The following is an 18,493-nucleotide window of genomic DNA, read 5'->3' on the forward strand; positions in this document are numbered from 1 at the left end:
TACACCAAAGGTGACAACTAAAAATTTGACAAAATACTGTTTTTAGGAAACTAAAAGTTGCTCTTCTTAAATTTAGAGCAACAAGAGGAAATCCAGTTACCAAAGAATTGGCATGAAAGGTTTAGGCAGTGGTATCAAGGATGTGAACGAAGAAGACGCAATTATTGCTGTGGCTACCTATTGTGTCATCATATCCAGCCAGTGAACAAGAGGTTCCCGAATATATTGGGTGAGACCCTTATTAAAGGCTAGGGATAGGTACAATGGCTATGATATGATAGCTGATCTCCGAGAAGATGAGATGGTGAGCTGAGATGTGATGGGAGTGTCAAAAACTTTCTGAGAATGACCAATAGTGACTTTTGAGTATTTGATTTCAATGATCTGACATAAAATCAAGAAACGTGTTACAAACTGAATTGCAAATTACTAAGAAAGCAGTACCTGTTCAAGAAAAGCTAGCAATTACACTACGTTTTTTGGCTACTGGCGATTTTTACACTAGTCTCGGTTATTTGTTTAAAATCTCAAAATCAACCAATTAACTGTTTGTGATTGAAGTTTGTAAGGGCTTGAAAGACGTGCTGTAAGATAATATCAAGGTTCGTCAATAAATATTGCATATATATTCAGTAGTTATTTTAACTGAACGTAAATATGTTGTACATAAAAAATTGTTATCAGCCCTATATTACGAGGGTAGGCTGAAAAGTAGTGCACACATGCTTGTAGAACGCTAGAGAAAAGAAATAGCGAGATCGGGTAAAGTAAAGTACAATGCTTAAGGTTCACAATCATTCATTTATTTTTCAACATAGTCATTATTAAGACTAACACATTAATAAAGTGTAACAAGTTTTTTTTATTCCGTCATTGAAATATTCGTAAGATTTTTCTCGAATCCAGGACGCAATAGCTGCTTTCACCGCATCGTTTGAAGTGTAATGAGTACCCCTGAGATCTCTCTTGAGAAGAGGGAAAAAATAAAATCACAGGGGGCTAAATCGGGGAATAGGGAGGTGTGGAATTGGTTCAAACTTCAGCTTTCTCATTTACCTTTTCAGCTGCGCGCGAAGTGTGTGGACAAGGGTTGTCGTGTTGCAAGATTATTGGCTCAAGGCTACCTCAAAACACACCAAACTCAATGTCAGAAGTAATTTAAAGTTTCTATGTAATGAGACGAATTTACCGTTGTATCTTGTTCCAGATAATTAGTCACATAACCTCAATAATGAGCATCCCAAAACACAGTCGAAAGGATTTTTTTTTGGATGGTTGTGTTTTGAATATTTTCATCACAGGAGAACCCAATTGTCAATATTCAGTGCTTTGTCTTTTCTCTTCTAGATCATAATGGTTTGCCCATGACTCGTCCCCCGTCACCATATTCAAAAGAAAGTCGTCTCCTTCGTTATGGTAGCACTGCAAAAGTTGCTGACAGCATTCCATTTGGTGCTGTTCATTCTTGTCTGTTAAACGGTGTAGCACCCATCGTGCACAGATTTTCCGGTATCCTAATTGTTGAATAATGAGACCAACATGTTCCTTAGATATTGCAACATGGTTCTCGATTCGCTGTTGGGTGATTTGCCGAGTACTTTGAATCAAATCATCAACGAGTTTGTGATGCTTGTCATCTGTGGCAGTGATTGGACTTCCACTGCATGATCCATCAACAATTATGGCTTTTCCAGGCTCACAACCACGAAATCTTATCACCTATCGATTGGCAGTCGATCTATCAACAGCATTGTCACCGTAAACACTCTTTAAAATCACAATGGATTTCAGTAGGATTCACTTTTTCAGCATTTAAGAATTCAATAACAACATGTTGTTTACATCTAATTGACATAGCATTGGAATCCGTCTGCATGGTTACGCTGCTAACAATACAATAGATTGACACAGGGTTTTCAAACTGAACATGTGTGTAGAGGAGGAATGGTACTTACAAATGCCAATAGGCACGCTCTATAGCTCATTTCAATCGCGTTTTACAAGCATGTGTGCATTACTTTTCAGCCTACCCTCATATTATTTTTTATGATATTTGACATTAAAGATAAAAGGGGTGATTTACTACTTTGATACAAATGATTCATTATTATTTACAAGTGCCTTACAGTCCCGCTCCTTACAACTCCCTCTTTCACATTCTTTAGAATCATATTCCTATAGTGGTTTTCAACTGATTTTTTTCTCTTCAGTAATCAGAGGCCAAAGAAGAATGGTTGCACCATGCAAGTGAACAATACATGAAATTTTTCTCGTTGCATCAGTAGGCAATGTTACAAACACGTATTCATTCAGGTAGTGACTGTTTTAATCATAAGAGGTGTTTTAGCATAGCATTGCTTGCCATTACTGATGCTAACTATTGTTTTATCTACGTATCTGTAGGATGCCAACGAAGGTTGTCTGATGGAGGAGTATACAACAATAGCACTCTTCAAAAGGTTTCAAATTAGATCTTCTCCAAGTACTTGCCTTTCAGGAGAAACCTTCCAGTACCTTATGTACTACTGGCAGATGATGCTTTTGCATGAAAGAACCACATTATAAAGTAGGGCAGGGGAATGCAAGTGCCCTATGTCACGTCTAGGGCGTGTGGAGAGGGAACAATTCTCCACTAGTTTCCTACAAGTTGTTTGTGCAAAGCGACTAGAACAAATCTTCCACTTTTAGTTGTTAAACTTCTTTGATCTTTACCAACACTCTGCAGGAAACCAAAATTTAATAGAAGATTTGTCTTTCCACAAGTGGAAGATAGAAAAAGTCGTCTTGTGTAAAGGCAGCTTAATTTATTCAAAATTTTATCTTACAGTTCTTAACTGTCGCCAAAATTTCAAAGGCTAGACACTAGAAGGTACACCCCTAGGAATACTCCTCTGCCACCCAAAAAGTTGGCTAATTAGCTCATATTATCAGAATGATAACAATTAGATTATACACTGATTTCTACACCTTGATAGTTTATTAGCAAATATTGACCATTAAATTTGAATCTAATTTTATAATTAGATCTTTTGCTACTGAAATAAGTAACTAAACTAATTAATAGGACTAAACTGAAATCACAATCTAGGTGTTCCATGAGGTACTATATTGGCTCCTATATTTAACCCTTTGAACGCCGATATAAATTTAGTATTTTTTTAGATTACGCTCATTTAAGGTGAAAAAATAAAAATGAAAATTCCTTAAAGCTATTTTTTATTCATTCCTAATGACTAATAGTCACACCAAAATTACAATAATGTAATACTCGCATTAAATATTCACATTTTTTCATAATAATGGAATATTTCAATAAAAATCAAATTCAGGTTACAGAGTAATCAAATACATGTGATGAAAAATATGAAAACTATGTACAAGGATAAGAAAACTAATAAAGTGTAATATGCTGATCTTGATTAGTTTATAAATTCTGATAATATATTTAGGCAGTTGTACGGTAAACTTCAAAACACAAATCGAGATGAAGCCGTGGGGCCATCGGGGTGAAGACATGATTTGCTGCCATAATTACACAACAGAAAAGAAACAATAAAAACTTGATTATAACACCTAAAACATGGTAACAATAACTTTTTAAACTGTTTGTATAAGGAATGCCAACGCAAGAACACTTCCCAAAGGCACAATGCGTGCTCCACTGATAGTCGGTAATGGTGGATAGTATCGTCATCGGCGTACAGACGGGAGTGGGAGAACAGCTGCCAGCAACAAAACAATTTATTGTTTACCTACTGCGGCCAGCTGACAGCTGAAACTGGATTATTTGGTCAAGCCTTATAAACTTCAAAAACAGTAATAAAATATACTTTTATTGATCGGCGGATTATTTCGTCTTTGGCGTTATAAGACCAAAGAACATCGCGGATTATTCCGTCTATGGCGTGCTAAGGGTTAACACAAAATTTTAGTAAATCTAAATACAGATTCATGCCAGTCTGGTTAGGATAACGTGGTATTTACATGGTCTAAGATGTAGGTTAGAGTAGGATATATATATAACTACATTACTTAATTTTACTATAATACTGGAGCACTTTTAATACTACAATCCATCTCATACTGTAGGATCCTCACTTTATCACTGACTGCACTTCTCCAGTTCTTCCATGCAAACCTAGACTTAAGGGGTGGGATAGTGAAAAAAGGAGAAATTACGGTTTCTACCTTAAAAAAAATATATCTAAGTTTGTTCATATAACTGAATTACTTTTTGATAGCTGTTTATCACAATAAATTATTGAAAATAAAATAAAATATCAAATACCATATTTGACTAAAAAAAGTATAAAACTTTGAATTCACATGGTTATTAATATTTCTTAGGCTTTTATTTTACTTCAAAATCTAATACTCTTTGTAATGGCTGATCAAGGATCCATTATAACATGTTACTGTAAAATACTATGGGTTGCAACAGCAATAAATACTTCAGTGTCTTCATTTAACCCGATAAAGAAGAATAACAGTTTTATAATAATACCTCATACAAACTAAAATTAATAACAAAAAAAATATGTTGTTATGGATTGCTGTTATAATTATTAACAAATAGTATTTCTTACTACACAATAATTACAACAAAAATAATTTATAAAGTCCTTATAATTAAATTTTAAATAAAATATGTCTACCATTCTAAAACACCCTGAATATTCACCTGTTCTTCTATTGAGATTATTTAACCCTTTTAGTGCCGGGGATCTCGCTACAAGACGATGTAAAAAACACGCTTGAGTGTCGAGAGTCTCGCTCCAAGAAAATACGTTCCTGCATGAAATGATTTTAGAGTGTTTTTAAAATGCTCTTTATCATAAAATTATTGAAATTTTAAAATAAATTTTTCTTATAGTACTTATTTGACCTTAAACTGAATTTTTATTTGTTTCCGTAGAAAAGTCACTGTCTAAAGTGATTTTTAATTTTTTAAATTATATAAACATGTTACTGTATTGTTATATATTTTCTGATGGAAAATTCATTTACCATTTAAACGAACAAAAAGGAGCTTTTAATGATTTAAAAAAATGAAAAGGTCTTTAGGTGAATGTTTGTCTGATCAATATTAGGTTATTACACATAATTTTGGATTGTTTTCAAATGCCCTTTATCATGAAAGTATTGAAATGTTAAAATAAAATAGTTATTTCCCCTTAAATTTTATTCCTCAATTTTTATTTTGTTTCTGTGGAAATATTGCTGTCTAAAGTGATTTTTTAATTAAAAAACTTATACACAAATCTGAATGTTATACAGTTTTTTATACATAATTTATACATAATTAACCTTTAAAAAGAATTAAAAAGGCGCTTTTTATGATGAAAAATAAATTGTAAGTACATTTTTTCTTAAACCTTGTATTTTAAACCCTCTGGCCCTTTTTGAATAGTCACACAAAAAATAACTCTGCACTTTTCAATATGGTTTTTGTTTATGTCTGGCACTAAAAGGGTTAAGTTAGTTAAAGGTGCATGTTCATAATGTTAAGGAATGTCTTACAAATTAATTAATTCTTGTAAATATACAATAGTTTTCATAATCTGAAATTGGATACTGATATTGTATAATAAGCTCATTATGATATTTTAGACTTTAAACGAAGTGAAAAACATAATATGTATACTTACGCTGCTGGGCCTTCATTTTTCCAAATCTTGACAAAACAATCCATAGTGCCACTGTATTTGGATGCCTCCAGACCTTGCATCCTTGTCTTGACTACATCAATTGGAGTGTTGCCAAATACAGAAGCTGCTCCAGCAACTGCTCCAAATGCACCTACAATATACTTTGGCACTGACTTGTTTGGATCTCCTCCTCGATATTTGTCTTTCAAGGTCTCCATAACAAAGAATCTGATTGCCTGATTGCTACCCTGCTTAAGGATAGTGGCAGTCAAGCCTTGATACACTCCACGGAAACCTGCATACAAAAACAATATTTAGTGTTTATGACTTTTGCATGTTAAACTTTTGAATGCCAAACATTTTTCCCACTCTTTATCTGAGTTACACTAAATAATACGTCTACTTTCTCTAAAAGTATATATAATGTTAAAAACCACTTGAATTCCCAAAATTTCTAAATTCTTAGATGACTCATCTTACAAATGAAAACAAACTGCAGAGTAGACCAAAGTTGTCTACATCAGTTAACATGCTTACATAACACCCATGTTTTGCTGTATACTTTTATTTTATTCATACAATAGCTCAGCCTTCTGCAGTGTCAATGAAGGGAGGTACAATGCACTGGCATTAATCTATTGACGGGTTAAAACTTTTGACTTGTTATGCACTAAAGTTTCTGAGACAGATAAAAAAACTCAATAGGGAAGTGATACAGTGTTGATAAATTGACCTACCTGCTCTTGCTCTCAGCTATAATGTGTTCTATACATTTTTGCCTTAAAAATGGTTTCAACAAGGACAAGGCCAATTACATTATCCCATATCATATACAGCCGCATGTGAAACTGACTCTCTCACTTACTGACATATAGATAAATATTATACTTCCACAAGTGCTAGAAACTTGAAATTTGGCATGCAGATAGTTTTTGCAAAATGACCCACAGGATAAGTCTGAAAACCGGACATTTTTACTTTTAAACCTCTCAAAAATTCGAGAAATTCCATGCATTTTTCACCCTTGCAGGCCTTTTTTGTAAGTCCGATAGCGGTTGGAGCTAGCTCGATGCTGACGTGAGCTACAAAAAAGGTCCAATGACTTTTTTTTGCCCTATCTCTATTGGTTAAACAGCAAAATGCGTTTAAGTGCAATGTTGTAATTTTTACTTGATAATTTTGTTTGCGGGCCTAAAAACGGCCAAACCATTGGCCGAAGCTCAAATTTAAATATTTGTTTGAATTAGGAAATAATGTCATCTACAAATCAGGTACTATGGATTTTTGTCCTACTTGATATGGTTGGGCCACAAAACACTCGCATAAACAAAATTCCAGTGATTTTCGCATTATAATTAATTATCTGAGTCAGATAGCGACTGAATGATTAGACATAGCTCAAATTTAGTAATTTTGTCATTTTGAAAATGGGGCGATTTACAAATAATGTCCAGTGTATGTTTCTCCTGTATCTTTAATGTTTAACCCAAAAAAGCTCTTAAACCTGCATTAATAGATAAGGACAGTGAGATTTAAGAATACCAAACACTACGAAGGTATACAAGTGACAATTTACTATTCCCATTGGTACAAATTGTCCAATTTGCGTAATATTAGTACATACAGGCAGTGAGACTTTACAAAACTATTACCGTAGTAGATAGGGACAGAGGACGTTTAAACCTCATGTCCGAATTCAAACAATAAAACTCTCTTATCCCTGAATTTATTAACACCCCATTTAGGGGCCTGTCGGCATAGCCCCCAGCGAGCTGAAGGTGAGTATTAGTTATAAACATTTGCACACCAAACCATAAGGAAATGTTTTAGCCAATAAAAACTCACGATAGGTAAATATCACATAGACTTATTTGGTTTAAGACTTGTAATGCAGTCTCACATTCACTTTTATGAATAGCATTTTAAAATAACAAAGAACAAACAAAAACATAACAATAAAATGTCATGCAAACCACCAGTTTTGGACAACCCATTACATTATTAATTGACAAATAGCCCAAGACCAAACTTTCTAGATTAAACCACACAATTGAAAATTAACTCATGTGCACATATTTTGTAATTTTTTTGTAATTTTTCATTAGCATAGGAATCACAAAAAAATAGTGTGTTTTGACAGTTAACTTGTGCATTGTGGTGGTACAATCATTGAAAATTTTCAGATTTGTAAATGTCTAAACAAAATATTCATGGAACACAATCTCAGTAAATCAAAGTATGGCCCCTGATACGAATTTTGAAATAACGCTAGCTTAGTTTACTGAGTTAAATTTCTGAAAATCAGAACATAGTTATATTACTGATTAGCAACCAAGATAGGATGGTCTGTATTTCTTGATTATTAATCTGGTAAATAAATACTGAACACTGGAAAGAAGGACTGACATTTACCCAAAACATTTTATCTGTGTATGTATCATCTTATTACAAATAAATTAATCTTGAATCTTAGTATTATTGATGGACTATCTGATATAAGAATTAACTATTCCTGCTCTATTAAATCGTTATCATTATCCATTATCATCACACTGTTTAAATCTTTCAATATCACCTATAACAGAATCATAATCTTCATATGATTAATATACTATCTAATATGCAAGTAAACTGGCTAGATTTCAAATGAAATAAATCAAAAACACTTTATTCAGAAAGTATAAAAGTAGTTTATATGCATGGTGTCAGGAATACTTAAAACTAAAACTAATACTAGTAATGAAAAAACTCTTTGTCAGTCTCCTGATGACAATTTATAACATACAGAGATTATATTGTTTTGCCACTTCAATATATAATCCTATAAACTAGACGTTATTGACCCATTATATTATAGGACCATCCTTGAATATTATATTCATGATTTTGTATTTATGGTATTTAGTCATTAAAGAGTGTATTTTGGAGGGGGTGGGGTTAGGAAGAAGATTGTGTCTATTTAGTATTCTGAAATTCTTTTGAGGAAAAAGATGAAGTTTCAATATAATTTATATCCTTACCAATTATTGTTAAACCTACGCTATCTGCATAGAAACATATTTTTGTAAGGGACACAAAGTGCCCATTATTGTCGCCTTGGGGAACTCTACTGTAAAAGCTATTCTGTTGAGTGAGGATGTTTCAGTTGTAATTTGATTAAAATTACTGACATATTTTATTCCTATATATTATTTTCTTTCAGTTAGATATGATTGAAAATAATGTAAAGCGTTGTTTTTAACACTTATGTTAAATAGCTTTTTCAATATCAGTTTCATACTTTAAATGCCACTTATTCCTTGTTGATTATAAAAAATGGCCTCTGCTTTTTATGTTGTCATAAAAAGCATCTTAAAGGACTACGACTAAATTTTGTTTAATTATTCCAAACAAAAACAATTGCATCACTTTAACCCCTTGGTCAACTCTACTTACAAGTAAAAATGGGTACACTCTGAGACAAGATGATGTGTTTATTGGAGACTTTCATTTAGTACAAGATTGACAATAATTTTATATTATTCACTCTTCCTATTTGTTATAGTTAAAATGATAACAGGAAACCTTCCATTGTGAATAAAAGTAACATAATATTGATTTGTACATGACCTTCATTGACCTTTCAAATAATTTAATTTCAATATTGTATTGTGAGTTAGATAGCAATGCTAATTAAACCCACTCAATCCTTTTAACCCCGGCCATTATATTAAGTGATGTGCCAAAAATCTCAAACCATTTTTGGAAAAAATTTAAGCGTTTTGTAAAAAGCTCACAACTAGGCTATTTCTTTAAGACATGAAGCTAATCTTTTTTAGCTTGACTTCTTATTAAATATAGCTCACAAAAATATTAAAAAATAATATCTTGAATTTTTTATTTTTTATATTTATTAAAAAAAATCCATTTGGTAAAATAATAATAAGTGCATGCCTGCATTATACCGACGTTGGGAGTTGACGACATATTTACGATGTCCGTATAATACACGGACGTAAGGGTTAAAGAGGGTACAGGTATATACAAAGCGGTTTTGATTTATATTTTGGATTTACAAACATTTGATTTTGAATTCATATAGCCAAAATACAAATGTTAGCATGTTTTGTACATTATTATTTTTTTTTTTTAATATTTTGTTATTTATTTTATACTTTGAAATTTGATCTAATATGCATAATTACTTAAAAGGATAACAATTCTTAACATTGCAACTGCCTGTAAAATGCACTGCTAGACATGTTTCAGATATGTATGATATCTGTACGTTTGATCCTACAGAATCCATACATAAGAATATATTAAATATTATATTTTTGTAAATATAAAGGATATTGGTGTTAATACGTTTTGTAGACTTGGCTCATAACATATTTTGAAAGCAAAAAATACACAAATTAATAAATGAACAAACGTAATTAGTTTGACAACACCCTGAATTATTTGCTTTCTTCTGTGTTAATTTAAGTACTTGTGTTTTATAAGTGAGTTATAAAAGTAGATTTTGGATATACTACAAGATATTAAGAAACCTACCATAAAAGATAGTCCACCATTATTGTGTGTATGGTATGTTACTGTATGTCATATATTTTCTAAAAATGATGATCCCACAACAAAATACACAAGCTGGTAGTGGAATGTTTTAAGAAAACACTCCAAGATAATGACGAAAGTTCTGATGAATTGTGCTGGATGCCTGTCATGTTGGCATACAAGTGACATTGAGTAATCATGTGCAAAAACACAAAACACACAAAACAAGATAAAAATCATTTACCCTTTTCTGCACTCTGTTAAAAACAATTCATACAAGACTTACTTTTTCCTTCCCATATGAACATTCATTTCTGTGAACACCATAATCAAAGAAAGTTTCAAGTAATTTTCAAGAAGTACTATGATCTTTAACTATTGTACATGATCATTTGTCATGTTATGCAGTATTTTCTCTGAGATGTACAAGTTCTTAACATATCTATAATACTACTATTCAACTGGTTTGTCAGCACACTGTATTTAAGCATCTTACTCCTTATATCAAATATATACATATAAAATAACACAAAAACAATATTTAAATACTTATTTTATGTTACACTGGTTTACAACAAAAGCTGTTGTAAAATTAAAATACACTCTGAATTAGGACATTTAATAACAGAAAAGGGAATTTATTTGTATTAAAGAACCTACTTTCCTTATTACCACTGAATAGAATCAATTGAGTTTGTTTTAGTAATTTATAAGCCAAGTTGGGTGAGCTAAGATCAAATAATAAATTATAATATTGATCATTTTCCCACGGTTGGATATGAAAAAACTTATTATTATTTCCTTGATATCCAATTGTATACAATGAATCCATCAATTAATACACTATCCTAATGAGCAAAAATAGAACAATGGAGATAATGGTGGCGATTTTGATTTTAGCCCATTAAGAATAATGTTACTTTCCAAAAACTTGTACAACCTTATTTTTTGTTGCAGAGTTATGAGAGATGTTTAACTTTGAAGATATAAGATTAATACTCACCCAAAACACTTTTCAGTATTGTCAATATTTTTTATTACTTATTCAAAAAACATTTCAAAACATTTTATAGTTCATTTGAATATTAAAAACGTATATACTTTACAAAGAAAACTAAAAATTGTTTAGATGCGCATTAATCATATCTTGAAAATGAGACATCAACCATAATTTTATGACCAAAAATAAGAGCTTAAAAGTTTTTGTGCTTTAACATTGTTCATATGGGGCTCATGATAGTCAAGTTATTGTTAATTACAAGTGTTATAACCATATAACAATACAGTAATTCCTGAAAAACAAAAAATAAAATGGCTAAATCATAAAATTAAAAAGAAATAGTCATAATGTCCTACAGAGGACAAATTAGCCATAAAATAGGGACATAATGAGGAAATGCAATTACGTGTTACATCAAACCTCAACATAGAAAGACTTGTGCAAACTAAACCACGTGGTAATATAAGTGGTGCCTCTAATAGCAGTGGGGTTAATAAAACAAAGTGCAATGTTTGTTCCCATTGGGATGTCACAATGGGTTTACAAACATGTTTTAAAGAACGACTGGGAAGAAAATATAAAATTTCAAAATAAGTTGGATATTGATTAACCCTAATATCACAGCATTTTTGCAGTGTTTGCTTCACAAATAGCATAGTATTATGGAGTGAGATGCATCCTATTATGAAAACAAATCGTTAAAACATAGGTTTTTAATATTTCCCCATGATTATTGTTTATAACTAAATTAAAGAAGATAATGAATATGTTATGATACATAAATCTAATATATGAATAACAAAATTTATTAAAAAGGTGATAAAAATTGTTCACTTTTCATGATTTCATTACATTTTAATTATTTTTTGATACAATATACTCATAATCTTTGTTAATTTATTTTTAATAAAACAATAATTTTGGATAAGTATGTAAAAATAAATTTGTTATTAATTTTTCCTCAACAGGTTCCATTCTACTCCATAATAAGGTTGTGTCACAAATTTATTTTGTTTTGTGTTTAATTTTTTTATATTGTGTAGGTGTTGTAACATAAGTGAAAATAAAGTCTTACTTCTGGTGAATATACAGCCTGATAAAGGTATTGCTCCAATCAAACATGTAACTGACCAAGAAGGCTACCAGTGGCTATAAAGAATATAACTGGTTTGAAAAAAATACAAAATAGTGACATGTAACTGAAACATGTAAAGTTGAAGTTCAAAAGATACTACACAAAAGAAACTAATTAAGTGGAATCATACTAAATTTACGTTTTGATGACTAACTCGTCTAGATTGTTTAAGAATTAATTAATGAGAGAAAGATCAAACATTAGCTCTAACCTTGTTCTTTCAAAATCAAGGAGACACCGTGAAAAAAGCCTCGGAAGCGTGGGTTAGCAGAGCGTTGGTCATTGATGAATTTAACCTTGACTGTCTCCATGGGTGTAACAGCGAAGATAGCCTCACACACCCCCGCACCCAGACCACAGTACACTCGGGCTGTGGGACTCAGGTTGCCTCTTTCATCTACAGATCTCTTCTTCATGGCCTCAAAAGCTCCAAACCTATGACATTTTCCAAATCTTGAAATGGACATCAATTACATAGGCAGACAGAGTCTATTTGACAAATTGATACCTGTAATAATAATACTAAATTGATAATGACAATAAGAATGCGAGTGTACCACATGTACGTACCTCTATATTAATCAAATACTCCCTGAAAAGTAATAAGAGGCATACCAATCTCAACTCTTATTTGTCAAAAATAATGATGTTAAATAGATTTAAAAATAGTTTACTCACAATACATTATATAACAAACAAATATTACAATTCATAAATCTTATATATATAAAAATCTTGAGTCACGATGTATGTTGCCATAGTTATATAATTTATAAATGTAAGTAAGATTTAATGGAATAAATTATATAATCAGGGCTGGCTCAATGTACTTTAACATATAATGTACCTCTCACACACTAAAACAATGTAGTTTTTTACCTTTAAACTTTGGTTCTCAAATAGAAAATCATAGTTTACTACTATAGTATAAGTGCATCCAAAGGAGAATAACAGAACCATACCCTAATATGATGTTCTATCAAGTAAAAAGCAAATCATTAAGTTCCAATTGTATAACTGTTTACAAAAAAAGTGTATATACAGGTAATAAATTCTTAAAGATAATTCCTAGTAATATGAAAAAAGAAAACTTAATTTATCAAATAAAAATAAATTCTAAAAGAATATTTAACAAGGTTGGCTTTATACTCAGTGGAGGATTTTGAAGAAGTCGTGTAGGCTGAAATTGTTCTAATAATTGAAATTATTTAATTTTTGTAATTTAATTGTAGTGTCTTTGGTGTTTATGAATTTTTAATTGTTTTAAATATTTATGATAAAGATTATTGTTGATACTATTCCATGTATGAAATTTGCAATTATGAATAAAGCATGATTGGTTGATTGACCACGTAACATTACTGCAAACAGTCCTATGCTGTGCAGTCCAAAACATTCTGATTGGATTGGGTTGTAACACGAACATCAAACAAAGCGATCAAACACATTACTATGCCACACACAGCCAAGTCTGGTATATGTAACTTGCATTATGGTTTAACAGAGTGTACCCAGCTCAATACACTAAATACGGCTTGATCCATCCTAATTTTCCAATTCAAATTCTTTAAAGTTATAAATGCAAATTTAAGTATCTTGTCTATACAACATTTATTAACTACTTGATTTTTGTAGGAACACTATTTTGGCGATTTTTTTATTTATGGCTTTACTGAAAATATACATAGTTTTGTACATCAAACTGAAGATTTGAAAAGTAAGTAATACGAGACACATATATGAGCAGTGTTCAAAAAGTCAAGAAAATGTTTAAGTTACAGAGGTTTGGAGAGTTCAATTGTCAAGATTTATTTTATTATGTTGGTACTTATGCTCTTGAAGTATAATAAAATTTCCAGCCGTATTCATTATTATAATTTCAGTCGTAGCTGCTAAGGTTGGATGTGTTTTATGAACTCAGTGATTTTTATTTGTTAAAAATAATGGATTAAAGAATTTGTATCAAATTTTGTGTGAAAAATTAAATAAAGTGTGACAAAGAGTGGGGAATGTTAACAAAGGCATATGGTAAGTCTTTTATGAGGAAAACAAGGGTTTAAGAGTTGTATACATGTTCCAAAGATGGCCATGAAGACATTGAATATGACGATGACATTGATGATGGGGCTCTGGATGCCCCAGCATATCAACAACCAATGAAAACATGAAAAAAGTAGAAGAAATAGTTATGAATGATTGCCGTATTATGATCTGAGAAGTCTCTGATAATGTTGGCATATCAATTGACTCATGCCACAATTTTTTTCAATGTTTTGGGTACAAAACATGTGATAGCAAAATTTGTTTCAAAATTGTTGAATTTTAAACAAAAACAGCACCAGCAAGAATAGAAGTTGCTCAGACGTCACTAAATTAAGTCAACGCTGATGCAGAATTACTGAAACGTGTTATAACAGGTGACGAAACATGGGTTTATGGATATGATGTCTTACTAAGGCTCAATCATCCCAGTGGCATTCTACAACTGAAAAAAGTGCCACTGAGTTGCATTGCCAGGACTGAAAAAGGCTCAACAAGTGCAGTCGAACCTGAAGGTTATGCTAACTGTGTTCTTTGATTTTAATGCCATAGTGCATAATGAATTCTTACCACAAAGTCAAACGGTCAATAAAGAGTACTACCTGCAAGTTCAACGCTGTTAGCATGAAGCAATTGGAAAAACGCCCAGATTTGTTGCAAAACTATCCCTGGCTTTTTCAACATGACAATGTACCTGCTTCCATTTTATTGCTTGTTCATGAATTTTTGGCTAAAAACAGTACTGTAGCAATGCACCAGCCTCCATATTATCTAGATATGGCTCTGTGTGATTCTTTTCAATTCCAAAAGTAAATAGAACCTTACATGGCCATTGTTTTATAAGCATAATGAAATTAAAAGTGCGCCACTGTAAGAACTAAAGGCTATCCCAAAGATCGAGTTTGAGAAGTGTCTAGAGGACTGGCAGAAGTGCTGGCACAAGTGCATAATATATGCTGGAGACTATTTTGAAGGTGACAAAATTAATGTAGACTAATAGATATATTTAAAAACATGAACATTCTGTTACCTTTTCAACATACCATGTAAACTATAGCGTCTTCTTTGTTAACACACAGCCTTTGTTTATGATTATTTCTAGTTTCAGTTAGTGACACAAAATAAATTTGCATACAAAATAATTAAAGACCCTAAATGGGCTAAACCATATGAAAAATATTTTCATGGCTGCTTAATGTCAAGATAACATATAACATAAATTGAGATAATAATTCACTGTTTACCTCAATACAAATTTCAATTTACAATATAATAAAAGATATTTAATGTACAACTATCAACATACAGTTTATCATAAATTTTATGTAATACAGCTTAAAACATTAGCCAAATAAATCGCTAATAATTATGCTAGTTTACAAACTTATACTTCAAAATAAAACAAAAACTACCAATGGTGAATCTCACTGCAATCTAGCAGTTTAACTTTGAACTACATTATACAAAACATTAAATATAGAATATTTTGTTTCATAAACAAGTGACATATGTCTATAAATAGGCCAAGATGTATCATGCAAACAGAACGGTTTCATACCTTTAAGACAGTGGGTTAATTACAATAGGTTTAGTAAATTAAGATATAGGTGTTTCAACATTCAAGAATTAGAAAAAGTACCGTAGGTGTAATTTTGTTTTTCCTCCAGTTATATTTTTGCCAATGCTGATCATTAATTTTTATTGTTTTTTACAAGCACTTCAAGAAGAAGAAGAATTCAAATATAGACTGTAGATATGATTGTTGGTTGTCAGTTAAAGTCATCATAGTTTGTAACGTTCTACAGTTATTTTTTTAAGGTTGGAAAACTTTGTGCATTGATACTCCTTAGGTGAAGAAAAAATATTTCATTCATCTAATGAAGTTAAAAATTAGTGATAATAAAAAGAATGTCCTAATGAACAAAACACTACAGAATAAAATACTGATTTAATTGAGTATACTAAAACAATACATTTATTTTAATATTACTCAATTTTGTATAAATGTGTTTGGTAAAGTGTAAAAATGAATAAGGATAAGAAATAAATGCTGCATTACAAAATATAAGAGGTAGGTCTCTTGCATAATACAAATTTAAAAGTAAAAAATAGCCTTGAATGTGATTTAAGGGTCACTGTGTCATCATCTGTGATATCTTAGAAGTTCCCTTGTAATTGGCATTATCAAAAGTACAGATAATTAATTAGCTTACAGTAAGTGACCTCATGTACGCTATTCAAAGTAAATGTTTAAAAATTAACTAAAGACATCAAGATATATTATGGTAGCTCATAAATGGAATAACATTTCAAGTCCTCATCCAAAAAGATTATAACAATAACAATCAACATTATTTCAAACACTTACAATGTAATTAATTGTATTATAAATAACAAAGTTTTTTTTAAATATTTTAATGTTACACATAATTAGTATAACAAATTTCGCAAATTATTTTAACCAAATTTAGCATTTCCATATGGCTGTCACATTTATGTGCTGTAGCAGGAAAATTGTATTATCAAATGTTTAAATGGTATTTAAAATACATAGGCCTAGTTTATGTTGGAACGCACAGTATTAATACGGTTCAGTTGTTACTAACAAGTTTTAGAGGGTCACGTTCCCCCTTTAAAACTTGACCATTTAACTGGAACATTTAATATACATCTACACTTAATATGAGTGTTACTTATTTCCAAATGGTAAATTTAAAAGTTCATTCAAAGTTAAAGAACAAAAGTAGTGAATTGTTATAGTGAACTCAAGGAATTGTGGGATAAATTATGTTGAAACAAAAAAATAAACCAAGATAATAATAATATATGATTAATATTCCGTTATAACATGTAAACTGCAAGCCTTATTCTGTCCACTCCCATGGGTCACTTGGCCTGTGCAAGGATCTTATCAAACAGAATAAAGGGGAGTGTCGATACAGTACAAGGTCAATGATACTGATAAAAAGTGCTTTGGTCACAGACAGGATTTGAACCTGCGCTATCTCTAACTCAAACCCCAAGTCCAACGCCTTAGACCGCTTGGCCATCGGCACTTCCAAGTTGTTATAATAATAAATACTTTTTTCAACATATGTTAATTTTTCAATTTTTTTGAAAAATTAAATAAGATAGTTATTTATGATAAATCCTACTGTTGGAAACTTAATAAATTGGTGGAAAAATTGGAAAAAGATGATGTTATGTTCTAAAGCAGTGGCCTCCAAACAAAGGTTTGTGGGTCGAATCCAGGCTGCTGCCGGTCAGAAAAAATTAATTTATATCAATAGAGAAGTGAAAACAGATTTTAGTACTGTTAAGTGAGAGATTCAAACCAACTAGGATGACTTAATTATTAGATAGAGCTTGTATTTTAACTAATATTTTTAATAGTAATTGTCATATATCTTATTACAAATGTTCCTTGTACAGACAGTGCCAAGAGTGTAGACAATAGACAATATCTTTATTTTTGCATAATCTTGGAGATCAGCATGGCGTCACAACTGTTACAGAGAAATGAGAAAGTAGTATAGTATCGTCCGTGGGCTGTGGAACGAAGTCAGGTATAGTCTGGGAAGTCCTTCCATCTTAAATATTCTTCTATGGAGTAGAAAGGTCTTTTCAGCAGCCAGTCCTTTAGATGCCGCTTCAGCTGTTGGGGGTTGTGGTTCTTCATGTCATCTGGCAATAGGTTGAACAACTTGGCTCCGGCGTAAGTGGGTTTCTTGCTGTAGAGTGTCAAGTGGTGGGGTGGCAGGACAAAGTCTGTAGAGCTCCTTGTTCCGTACTTGTGGACATCTTGATTTCTGAGCTGCGAAGTTGAGATTGTGTGGAGGATGACTTCTTGTATGTAGATTGCCACAACGGTAAGAATTTTCAGCTCAACAAAGGCCGTTCTGCAGCTGTCCCGGTAGCCAAGTCCTGTTAGGTGTCTGACCGCTTTTTTTTGTCGGATAAGGACCTTTTCTAGGTTAGAAGAGGCAGTTCCCCCCCATGTAGCTATGCCGTATCTCAGATGAGATTCCAGCAGAGCAAAGTAAGCAGTTCTTGCTATCTCTGAGTTGCTTACTTGAATTAGTCTGCGAATAACATATATCCCAGAGCTCAATTTCTTGCACAATTGGTCGATGT

At 31.7% G+C, this 18,493-nt stretch overlaps 1 protein-coding gene across 1 annotated transcript in view; it reads right to left on the reverse strand.

Annotated features, from left to right (window-relative positions):
* LOC124369307 (putative tricarboxylate transport protein, mitochondrial) overlaps positions 1-18,493 on the reverse strand; it is a 44,905-nt gene that overhangs the window by 4,613 nt on the left and 21,799 nt on the right. The window contains exons 3-4 of the mRNA XM_046827245.1: positions 12,531-12,754; positions 5,649-5,943 (exon numbers count right to left, since the gene is read on the reverse strand). Coding sequence (XP_046683201.1) covers positions 5,649-5,943; positions 12,531-12,754 — 519 coding nt within the window. The remainder of the gene's footprint in view (positions 1-5,648; positions 5,944-12,530; positions 12,755-18,493) is intronic.

The sequence above is a fragment of the Homalodisca vitripennis genome, chromosome X, assembly GCF_021130785.1.
Source record: "Homalodisca vitripennis isolate AUS2020 chromosome X, UT_GWSS_2.1, whole genome shotgun sequence".
NCBI lineage: Eukaryota > Metazoa > Arthropoda > Insecta > Hemiptera > Cicadellidae > Homalodisca > Homalodisca vitripennis.